This window comes from Pangasianodon hypophthalmus, chromosome 23, assembly GCF_027358585.1.
Source record: "Pangasianodon hypophthalmus isolate fPanHyp1 chromosome 23, fPanHyp1.pri, whole genome shotgun sequence".
Classification (NCBI taxonomy): Eukaryota; Metazoa; Chordata; class Actinopteri; order Siluriformes; family Pangasiidae; genus Pangasianodon; species Pangasianodon hypophthalmus.
The window spans coordinates 5,407,688-5,419,935 of record NC_069732.1 but is presented as its reverse complement, the minus strand read 5'-3'; the positions used below and the strand labels follow the sequence as shown (position 1 = coordinate 5,419,935).

At 36.4% G+C, this 12,248-nt stretch overlaps 1 protein-coding gene across 1 annotated transcript; it reads left to right on the top strand.

The window, feature by feature from the left end:
* The first annotated feature begins 481 nt into the window (after positions 1-481).
* On the top strand, positions 482-2,537 carry LOC128317284 (intercellular adhesion molecule 2-like). Its single transcript, XM_053228680.1, has 3 exons — positions 482-764; positions 859-1,184; positions 2,508-2,537. The coding sequence occupies exons 1-3, from the start codon at positions 482-484 to the stop codon at positions 2,535-2,537; spliced, it is 639 nt and encodes a 212-aa protein (XP_053084655.1).
* The last annotated feature ends 9,711 nt before the right edge of the window (positions 2,538-12,248 follow it).

Genomic DNA, 12,248 nt, shown 5'->3' with positions numbered 1-12,248 from the left:
CACCTCAGAGTGAGAGAGAGAGAGAGAGAGAGAGAGAGAGATCCAGTATCGCTTGCCTCTGCCATCTGTAAACAGGAGAGATAAAACTAATGAACATCCAACCAATCAGGACAGCATGGTGTGTCTACTTGCCAGTCATGTTCTGTCAGGGCCATGTCTATTCGCTTTAGATTGACCAAAGTAAGATTTTTATTTTGAATGTAAGTAGTCTGACTTCTCTATGTTCCCAGGAAGCGGGTGGAGCCACTGAAACTATGTGAGAAACTTTATTTATGCACCAACCAATTCCAGTATAGTATACAACCAAATGTTGTAAAAGGCTACGTGCAACTCTTTTCATAAAACTCAATGTGCTCTCCAAATTAAAATGGAAACTGTTTTTTAATCTTTGAGATTACACATATTCTAGTTATAATCTGATCTCATAACAAAAGTCAAATGATCAGAGGTACAATTATCTTTCTCCATAATCAATAGTAAAATGATTGAAATGGAGCAATATGTTTTGGCAGGTGATTGTCCCATTAAACTTCAGCCTGTTAAGTTAGCTGTGGAGTTTGGGGCTTCAGCCTCAGCTAACTGTTCCACAACCATCAACCACCATGGCATGGGCTGGGAGGCATCGGAGGGAGCAGTAGACATGGTGGACGATGTCCAGTTCATCACCTGGAGGGTAGAGAGCCTCACACACTGGGACATAAAACCATTTTGCTACATCAACACAAACGAGCAGTGCTATCTCAGTCTCCCAGTTACTGTTTACAGTGAGTTGTATCTTACCTGTTGGCTTTGAGATATAATAACTTATGCCCTGTTCTGCACACACAGTATGATAGAATTTCTACTCTTTCCCCACAGAGCGTCCAGACCGGGTTTCCATCAGCACTGTGGGTCACACAGGGCCGATGATTGAAGGCAGCCAGTACGAGCTCCAGTGTGATGTTCAGAATGTTGCTCCTGTTCATCTCCTCACTGTGAACTGGTACAAAGGACAACATCTAGTGAAAAGTGTAGAATCTGATCACCATTCCTCCATAACCCCAGTAAACTATTCTAATACACTCTGGATCTCCACAAGCAAAGATGATGATGGAGTTCAGTACAGATGTGAGGCAGAACTGAAACTGGGACCAGAAGGACCTCAACCTCGTCCTGTAGTGACATCAGATCCTCTCAACATTACAGTGCACTGTGAGTGTTTCATGGTCTTTAGGCTTTACATATCTGTAAATACAAGTATATGTAGTATAACATATGTTATGTTATACTACATTTTTATATTGCATTTTTTCATGACATGTTTTTTTCTTTATTCAGTTTACTTGCCATTCAGCTTCAGTTCAATTCAGTAACTAATGAGACTTACAACTATATTATCTGAATAATAACCACTGTTAGAACTTTGATGGTGTAAATAATAATAATAATAATAATAATAATTTATTATTATTATTATTATTATTATTATTATTATTATTATTATTATTATTATTATTATTATTACTGTTGTTGTTGTTGTTAGAACACACTGACAGTAGAAAGTAAATCTGATGTCACTGGTGTGAATGTAGGCTGGAAAATGTAAAATGAAATGTAATCATCTGTCCATGGACTAATTTTTAGTTTTACTAATTAGCTGTATACAAAATAGAAATTCTCAAACACAGTAAGAGAACACACGAAGAATGCACTACTGACTTCCTAATTATATCAATCTTCTTTTTCTTCCCCTTTTTCAGGTAATCATGTTTCTTGTGTCTATTTCTTTCCCTTGTGTCATATGATACTTAAATATTTTGCTTATTTTCTGTCCTTAATGTTTATTGCTCAGTTATTCATTTGAAAGCATATTATTACAGTAACTAAATTAGAAGCAGAAGTTAATATTGAGAATGCTGATGGGATTATGTTCCATCTTGCAATTTTAGCAATGATATGAGCATTTGTAAGTTTCTATTATAAAATGAAACTCATTCGTTGTCTAGGAGGAAAAAGGCACGTTTGTTAATTCATTTCTAGAGGAAATCAGGTGTTTATGGGTATAAAGTCACAACAGAGCATGTCACTCAGAAAAAGTGCATTCCCAACAATAACTTGTTAGAATTTTCACATTATATATTTCTGAGCAATTTGTGAATCAGTAGTGAGGTAGTGTTAAAAAAGCATTCATTAAAGATGCAGTCAATGACTTTTTAAGCCAGACTTTTAAGTTGGTACTTTTTGTAATATTTGTTAAAGTTCATCACAGTTTGGTAGCTTCTATAAAAAAAAATCACCTCAGAGTGAGAGAGAGAGAGAAAGAGAGAGAGAGAGAGAGATCCAGTATCGCTTGCCTCTGCCATCTGTAAACAGGAGAGATAAAACTAATGAACATCCAACCAATCAGGACAGCATGGTGTGTCTACTTGCCAGTCATGTTCTGTCAGGGCCATGTCTATTCGCTTTAGATTGACCAAAGTAAGATTTTTATTTTGAATGTAAGTAGTCTGACTTCTCTATGTTCCCAGGAAGCGGGTGGAGCCACTGAAACTATATGAGAAACTTTATTTATGCACCAACCAATTCCAGTATAGTATACAACCAAATGTTGTAAAAGGCTACGTGCAACTCTTTTCATAAAACTCAATGTGCTCCCCAAATTAAAATGGAAACTGTTTTTTAATCTTTGAGATTACACATATTCTAGTTATAATCTGATCTCATAACAAAAGTCAAACGATCAAAGGTACAATTATCTTTCTCCATAATCAATAGTAAAATGATTGAAATGGAGCAATATGTTTTGGCAGGTGATTGTCCCATTAAACTTCAGCCTGTTAAGTTAGCTGTGGAGTTTGGGGCTTCAGCCTCAGCTAACTGTTCCACAACCATCAACCACCATGGCATGGGCTGGGAGGCATCGGAGGGAGCAGTAGACATGGTGGACGATGTCCAGTTCATCACCTGGAGGGTAGAGAGCCTCACACACTGGGACATAAAACCATTTTGCTACATCAACACAAACGAGCAGTGCTATCTCAGTCTCCCAGTTACTGTTTACAGTGAGTTGTATCTTACCTGTTGGCTTTGAGATATAATAACTTATGCCCTGTTCTGCATACACAGTATGATAGAATTTCTACTCTTTCCCCACAGAGCCTCCAGACCGGGTTTCCATCAGCACTGTGCGTCACACAGGGCCGATGATTGAAGGCAGCCAGTACGAGCTCCAGTGTGATGTTCAGAATGTTGCTCCTGTTCATCTCCTCACTGTGAACTGGTACAAAGGACAACATCTAGTGAAAAGTGTAGAATCTGATCACCATTCCTCCATAACCCCAGTAAACTATTCTAATACACTCTGGATCTCCACAAGCAAAGATGATGATGGAGTTCAGTACAGATGTGAGGCAGAACTGAAACTGGGACCAGAAGGACCTCAACCTCCTCCTGTAGTGACATCAGATCCTCTCAACATTACAGTGCACTGTGAGTGTTTCATGGTCTTTAGGCTTTACATATCTGTAAATACAAGTATATGTAGTATAACATATGTAGTATATTTTTATATTGCATTTTTTCATGACATTTTTTTTCTTTATTCAGTTTACTTGCCATTCAGCTTCAGTTCAACTGAGTAACTAATGAGACTTACAACTATATTATCTGAATAATAACCACTGTTAGAACTTTGATGGTGTAAATAATAATAATAATAATAATAATAAATTATTATTATTATTATTATTATTATTATTATTATTGTTGTTGTTGTTGTTAGAACACACTGACAGTAGAAAGTAAATCTGATGTCACTGGTGTGAATGTAGGCTGGAAAATGTAAAATGAAATGTAATCATCTGTCCATGGACTAATTTTTAGTTTTACTAATTAGCTGTATACAAAATAGAAATTCTCAAACACAGTAAGAGAACACACGAAGAATGCACTACTGACTTCCTAATTATATCAATCTTCTTTTTCTTCCCCTTTTTCAGGTAATCATGTTTCTTGTGTCTATTTCTTTCCCTTGTGTCATATGATACTTAAATATTTTGCTTATTTTCTGTCCTTAATGTTTATTGCTCAGTTATTCATTTGAAAGCACATTATTACAGTAACTAAATTAGAAGCAGAAGTTAAGATTGAGAATGCTGATGGGATTATGTTCCATCTTGCAATTTTAGCAATGATATGAGCATTTGTAAGTTTCTATTATAAAATGAAACTCATTCGTTGTCTAGGAGGAAAAAGGCACGTTTGTTAATTCATTTCTAGAGGAAATCAGGTATTTATGGGTATAAAGTCACAACAGAGCATGTCACTCAGAAAAAGTGCATTCCCAACAATAACTTGTTAGAATTTTCACATTACATATTTCTGAGCAATTTGTGAATCAGTAGTGAGGTAGTGTTAAAAAAGCATTCATTAAAGATGCAGTCAATGACTTTTTAAGCCAGATTTTTAAGTTGTTACTTTTTGTAATATTTGTTGAAGTTCATCACGGTTTGGTAGCTTCTATAAAAAAAAATCACCTCAGAGTAAGAGAGAGAGAGAGAGAGAGAGAGAGAGAGATCCAGTATCGCTTGCCTCTGCCATCTGTAAACAGGAGAGATAAAACTAATGAACATCCAACCAATCAGGACAGCATGGTGTGTCTACTTGCCAGTCATGTTCTGTCAGGGCCATGTCTATTCGCTTTAGATTGACCAAAGTAAGATTTTTATTTTGAATGTAAGTAGTCTGACTTCTCTATGTTCCCAGGAAGCGGGTGGAGCCACTGAAACTATATGAGAAACTTTATTTATGCACCAACCAATTCCAGTATAGTATACAACCAAATGTTGTAAAAGGCTACGTGCAACTCTTTTCATAAAACTCAATGTGCTCTCCAAATTAAAATGGAAACTGTTTTTTAATCTTTGAGATTACACATATTCTAGTTATAATCTGATCTCATAACAAAAGTCAAATGATCAGAGGTACAATTATCTTTCTCCATAATCAATAGTAAAATGATTGAAATGGAGTAATATGTTTTGGCAGGTGATTGTCCCATTAAACTTCAGCCTGTTAAGTTAGCTGTGGAGTTTGGGGCTTCAGCCTCAGCTAACTGTTCCACAACCATCAACCACCATGGCATGGGCTGGGAGGCATCGGAGGGAGCAGTAGACATGGTGGACGATGTCCAGTTCATCACCTGGAGGGTAGAGAGCCTCACACACTGGGACATAGAACCAATTTGCTACATCAACACAAACGAGCAGTGCTATCTCAGTCTCCCAGTTACTGTTTACAGTGAGTTGGATCTTACCTGTTGGCTTTGAGGTATAATAACTTATGCCCTGTTCTGCATACACAGTATGATAGAATTTCTACTCTTTCCCCACAGAGCGTCCAGACCGGGTGTCTATCAGCACTGTGGGTCACACAGGACCGATGATTGAAGGCAGCCAGTACGAGCTCCAGTGTGATGTTCAGAATGTTGCTCCTGTTCATCTCCTCACTGTGAACTGGTACAAAGGACAAAGTCTAGTGAAAAGTGTAGAATCTGATCACCATTCCTCCATAACCCCAGTAAACTATTCTAATACACTCTGGATCTCCACAAGCAAAGATGATGATGGAGTTCAGTACAGATGTGAGGCAGAACTGAAACTGGGACCAGAAGGACCTCAACCTCGTCCTGTAGTGACATCAGATCCTCTCAACATTACAGTGCACTGTGAGTGTTTCATGGTCTTTAGGCTTTACATATCTGTAAATACAAGTATATGTAGTATAACATATGTAGTACATTTTTATATTGCATTTTTTCATGACATTTTTTTTCTTTATTCAGTTTACTTGCCATTCAGCTTCAGTTCAACTCAGTAACTAATGAGACTTACAACTATATTATCTGAATAATAACCACTGTTAGAACTTTGATGGTGTAAATAATAATAATAATAATAATAATAATAATAATAAATTATTATTATTATTATTGTTATTATTATTATTATTGTTGTTGTTGTTGTTAGAACACACTGACAGTAGAAAGTAAATCTGATGTCACTGGTGTGAATGTAGGCTGGAAAATGTAAAATGAAATGTAATCATCTGTCCATGGACTAATTTTTAGTTTTACTAATTAGCTGTATACAAAATAGAAATTCTCAAACACAGTAAGAGAACACACGAAGAATGCACTACTGACTTCCTAATTATATCAATCTTCTTTTTCTTCCCCTTTTTCAGGTAATCATGTTTCTTGTGTCTATTTCTTTCCCTTGTGTCATATGATACTTAAATATTTTGCTTATTTTCTGTCCTTAATGTTTATTGCTCAGTTATTCATTTGAAAGCATATTATTACAGTAACTAAATTAGAAGCAAAAGTTAAGATTGAGAATGCTGATGGGATTATGTTCCATCTTGCAATTTTAGCAATGATATGAGCATTTGTAAGTTTCTATTATAAAATGAAACTCATTCGTTGTCTAGGAGGAAAAAGGCACGTTTGTTAATTCATTTCTAGAGGAAATCAGGTATTTATGGGTATAAAGTCACAACAGAGCATGTCACTCAGAAAAAGTGCATTCCCAACAATAACTTGTTAGAATTTTCACATTACATATTTCTGAGCAATTTGTGAATCAGTAGTGAGGTAGTGTTATAAAGCATTCATTAAAGATGCAGTCAATGACTTTTTAAGCCAGATTTTTAAGTTGTTACTTTTTGTAATATTTGTTGAAGTTCATCACGGTTTGGTAGCTTCTATAAAAAATATCACCTCAGAGTAAGAGAGAGAGAGAGAGAGAGAGAGAGAGAGATCCAGTATCGCTTGCCTCTGCCATCTGTAAACAGGAGAGATAAAACTAATGAACATCCAACCAATCAGGACAGCATGGTGTGTCTACTTGCCAGTCATGTTCTGTCAGGGCCATGTCTATTCGCTTTAGATTGACCAAAGTAAGATTTTTATTTTGAATGTAAGTAGTCTGACTTCTCTATGTTCCCAGGAAGCGGGTGGAGCCACTGAAACTATATGAGAAACTTTATTTATGCACCAACCAATTCCAGTATAGTATACAACCAAATGTTGTAAAAGGCTACGTGCAACTCTTTTCATAAAACTCAATGTGCTCTCCAAATTAAAATGGAAACTGTTTTTTAATCTTTGAGATTACACATATTCTAGTTATAATCTGATCTCATAACAAAAGTCAAATGATCAGAGGTACAATTATCTTTCTCCATAATCAATAGTAAAATGATTGAAATGGAGCAATATGTTTTGGCAGGTGATTGTCCCATTAAACTTCAGCCTGTTAAGTTAGCTGTGGAGTTTGGGGCTTCAGCCTCAGCTAACTGTTCCACAACCATCAACCACCATGGCATGGGCTGGGAGGCATCGGAGGGAGCAGTAGACATGGTGGACGATGTCCAGTTCATCACCTGGAGGGTAGAGAGCCTCACACACTGGGACATAGAACCAATTTGCTACATCAACACAAACAAGCAGTGCGAACTCACTCTCCAAGTTACTGTTTACAGTGAGTTGTATCTTACCTGTTGGCTTTGAGATATAATAACTTATGCCCTGTTCTGCACACACAGTATGATAGAATTTCTACTCTTTCCCCACAGAGCGTCCAGACCGGGTTTCCATCAGCACTGTGGGTCACACAGGGCCGATGATTGAAGGCAGCCAGTACGAGCTCCAGTGTGATGTTCAGAATGTTGCTCCTGTTCATCTCCTCACTGTGAACTGGTACAAAGGACAACATCTAGTGAAAAGTGTAGAATCTGATCACCATTCCTCCATAACCCCAGTAAACTATTCTAATACACTCTGGATCTCCACAAGCAAAGATGATGATGGAGTTCAGTACAGATGTGAGGCAGAACTGAAACTGGGACCAGAAGGACCTCAACCTCCTCCTGTAGTGACATCAGATCCTCTCAACATTACAGTGCACTGTGAGTGTTTCATGGTCTTTAGGCTTTACATATCTGTAAATACAAGTATATGTAGTATAACATATGTAGTATATTTTTATATTGCATTTTTTCATGACATTTTTTTTCTTTATTCAGTTTACTTGCCATTCAGCTTCAGTTCAATTCAGTAACTAATGAGACTTACAACTATATTATCTGAATAATAACCACTGTTAGAACTTTGATGGTGTAAATAATAATAATAATAATAATAATAATAATAATAATTTATTATTATTATTATTATTATTATTATTATTATTATTACTGTTGTTGTTGTTGTTAGAACACACTGACAGTAGAAAGTAAATCTGATGTCACTGGTGTGAATGTAGGCTGGAAAATGTAAAATGAAATGTAATCATCTGTCCATGGACTAATTTTTAGTTTTACTAATTAGCTGTATACAAAATAGAAATTCTCAAACACAGTAAGAGAACACACGAAGAATGCACTACTGACTTCCTAATTATATCAATCATCTTTTTCTTCCCCTTTTTCAGGTAATCATGTTTCTTGTGTCTATTTCTTTCCCTTGTGTCACATGATACTTAAATATTTTGCTTATTTTCTGTCCTTAATGTTTATTGCTCAGTTATTCATTTGAAAGCATATTATTACAGTAACTAAATTAGAAGCAGAAGTTAAGATTGAGAATGCTGATGGGATTATGTTCCATCTTGCAATTTTAGCAATGATATGAGCATTTGTAAGTTTCTATTATAAAATGAAACTCATTCGTTGTCTAGGAGGAAAAAGGCACGTTTGTTAATTCATTTCTAGAGGAAATCAGGTATTTATGGGTATAAAGTCACAACAGAGCATGTCACTCAGAAAAAGTGCATTCCCAACAATAACTTGTTAGAATTTTCACATTACATATTTCTGAGCAATTTGTGAATCAGTAGTGAGGTAGTGTTATAAAGCATTTATTAAAGATGCAGTCAATGACTTTTTAAGCCAGACTTTTAAGTTGGTACTTTTTGTAATATTTGTTAAAGTTCATCACAGTTTGGTAGCTTCTATAAAAAAAAATCACCTCAGAGTGAGAGAGAGAGAGAAAGAGAGAGAGAGAGAGAGATCCAGTATCGCTTGCCTCTGCCATCTGTAAACAGGAGAGATAAAACTAATGAACATCCAACCAATCAGGACAGCATGGTGTGTCTACTTGCCAGTCATGTTCTGTCAGGGCCATGTCTATTCGCTTTAGATTGACCAAAGTAAGATTTTTATTTTGAATGTAAGTAGTCTGACTTCTCTATGTTCCCAGGAAGCGGGTGGAGCCACTGAAACTATATGAGAAACTTTATTTATGCACCAACCAATTCCAGTATAGTATACAACCAAATGTTGTAAAAGGCTACGTGCAACTCTTTTCATAAAACTCAATGTGCTCTCCAAATTAAAATGGAAACTGTTTTTTATTCTTTGAGATTACACATATTCTAGTTATAATCTGATCTCATAACAAAAGTCAAATGATCAGAGGTACAATTATCTTTCTCCATAATCAATAGTAAAATGATTGAAATGGAGCAATATGTTTTGGCAGGTGATTGTCCCATTAAACTTCAGCCTGTTAAGTTAGCTGTGGAGTTTGGGGCTTCAGCCTCAGCTAACTGTTCCACAACCATCAACCACCATGGCATGGGCTGGGAGGCATCGGAGGGAGCAGTAGACATGGTGGACGATGTCCAGTTCATCACCTGGAGGGTAGAGAGCCTCACACACTGGGACATAAAACCATTTTGCTACATCAACACAAACGAGCAGTGCTATCTCACTCTCCCAGTTACTGTTTACAGTGAGTTGTATCTTACCTGTTGGCTTTGAGATATAATAACTTATGCCCTGTTCTGCACACACAGTATGATAGAATTTCTACTCTTTCCCCACAGAGCGTCCAGACCGGGTTTCCATCAGCACTGTGGGTCACACAGGGCCGATGATTGAAGGCAGCCAGTACGAGCTCCAGTGTGATGTTCAGAATGTTGCTCCTGTTCATCTCCTCACTGTGAACTGGTACAAAGGACAACATCTAGTGAAAAGTGTAGAATCTGATCACCATTCCTCCATAACCCCAGTAAACTATTCTAATACACTCTGGATCTCCACAAGCAAAGATGATGATGGAGTTCAGTACAGATGTGAGGCAGAACTGAAACTGGGACCAGAAGGACCTCAACCTCCTCCTGTAGTGACATCAGATCCTCTCAACATTACAGTGCACTGTGAGTGTTTCATGGTCTTTAGGCTTTACATATCTGTAAATACAAGTATATGTAGTATAACATATGTTATGTTATACTACATTTTTATATTGCATTTTTTCATGACATGTTTTTTTCTTTATTCAGTTTACTTGCCATTCAGCTTTAGTTCAATTCAGTAACTAATGAGACTTACAACTATATTATCTGAATAATAACCACTGTTAGAACTTTGATGGTGTAAATAATAATAATAATAATAATAATTTATTATTATTATTATTATTATTATTATTATTATTATTATTATTATTATTATTACTGTTGTTGTTGTTGTTAGAACACACTGACAGTAGAAAGTAAATCTGATGTCACTGGTGTGAATGTAGGCTGGAAAATGTAAAATGAAATGTAATCATCTGTCCATGGACTAATTTTTAGTTTTACTAATTAGCTGTATACAAAATAGAAATTCTCAAACACAGTAAGAGAACACACGAAGAATGCACTACTGACTTCCTAATTATATCAATCTTCTTTTTCTTCCCCTTTTTCAGGTAATCATGTTTCTTGTGTCTATTTCTTTCCCTTGTGTCATATGATACTTAAATATTTTGCTTATTTTCTGTCCTTAATGTTTATTGCTCAGTTATTCATTTGAAAGCATATTATTACAGTAACTAAATTAGAAGCAGAAGTTAATATTGAGAATGCTGATGGGATTATGTTCCATCTTGCAATTTTAGCAATGATATGAGCATTTGTAAGTTTCTATTATAAAATGAAACTCATTCGTTGTCTAGGAGGAAAAAGGCACGTTTGTTAATTCATTTCTAGAGGAAATCAGGTATTTATGGGTATAAAGTCACAACAGAGCATGTCACTCAGAAAAAGTGCATTCCCAACAATAACTTGTTAGAATTTTCACATTATATATTTCTGAGCAATTTGTGAATCAGTAGTGAGGTAGTGTTAAAAAAGCATTCATTAAAGATGCAGTCAATGACTTTTTAAGCCAGACTTTTAAGTTGTTACTTTTTGTAATATTTGTTAAAGTTCATCACAGTTTGGTAGCTTCTATAAAAAAAAATCACCTCAGAGTGAGAGAGAGAGAGAAAGAGAGAGAGAGAGAGAGATCCAGTATCGCTTGCCTCTGCCATCTGTAAACAGGAGAGATAAAACTAATGAACATCCAACCAATCAGGACAGCATGGTGTGTCTACTTGCCAGTCATGTTCTGTCAGGGCCATGTCTATTCGCTTTAGATTGACCAAAGTAAGATTTTTATTTTGAATGTAAGTAGTCTGACTTCTCTATGTTCCCAGGAAGCGGGTGGAGCCACTGAAACTATATGAGAAACTTTATTTATGCACCAACCAATTCCAGTATAGTATACAACCAAATGTTGTAAAAGGCTACGTGCAACTCTTTTCATAAAACTCAATGTGCTCTCCAAATTAAAATGGAAACTGTTTTTTATTCTTTGAGATTACACATATTCTAGTTATAATCTGATCTCATAACAAAAGTCAAACGATCAAAGGTACAATTATCTTTCTCCATAATCAATAGTAAAATGATTGAAATGGAGCAATATGTTTTGGCAGGTGATTGTCCCATTAAACTTCAGCCTGTTAAGTTAGCTGTGGAGTTTGGGGCTTCAGCCTCAGCTAACTGTTCCACAACCATCAACCACCATGGCATGGGCTGGGAGGCATCGGAGGGAGCAGTAGACATGGTGGACGATGTCCAGTTCATCACCTGGAGGGTAGAGAGCCTCACACACTGGGACATAAAACCATTTTGCTACATCAACGCAAACGAGCAGTGCGAACTCACTCTCCAAGTTACTGTTTACAGTGAGTTGTATCTTACCTGTTGGCTTTGAGATATAATAACTTATGCCCTGTTCTGCATACACAGTATGATAGAATTTCTACTCTTTCCCCACAGAGCCTCCAGACCGGGTTTCCATCAGCACTGTGCGTCACACAGGGCCGATGATTGAAGGCAGCCAGTACGAGCTCCAGTGTGATGTTCAGAATGTTGCTCCTGTTCATCTCCTCACTG

What these genes read in the sequence shown, in the direction of transcription:
- LOC128317284 (XM_053228680.1), top strand. Translation starts at nt 482, where the DNA reads ATGATTGAAATGGAGCAATATGTTTTGGCAGGTGATTGTCCCATTAAA. An exon ending in TCTCCCAGTTACTGTTTACA is followed by an intron (nt 765 to 858) that starts GTGAGTTGTATC and finishes CTTTCCCCACAG; the next exon opens with AGCGTCCAGACCGGGTTTCC. An exon ending in CAGATCCTCTCAACATTACA is followed by an intron (nt 1,185 to 2,507) that starts GTGCACTGTGAG and finishes CTATGTTCCCAG; the next exon opens with GAAGCGGGTGGAGCCACTGA.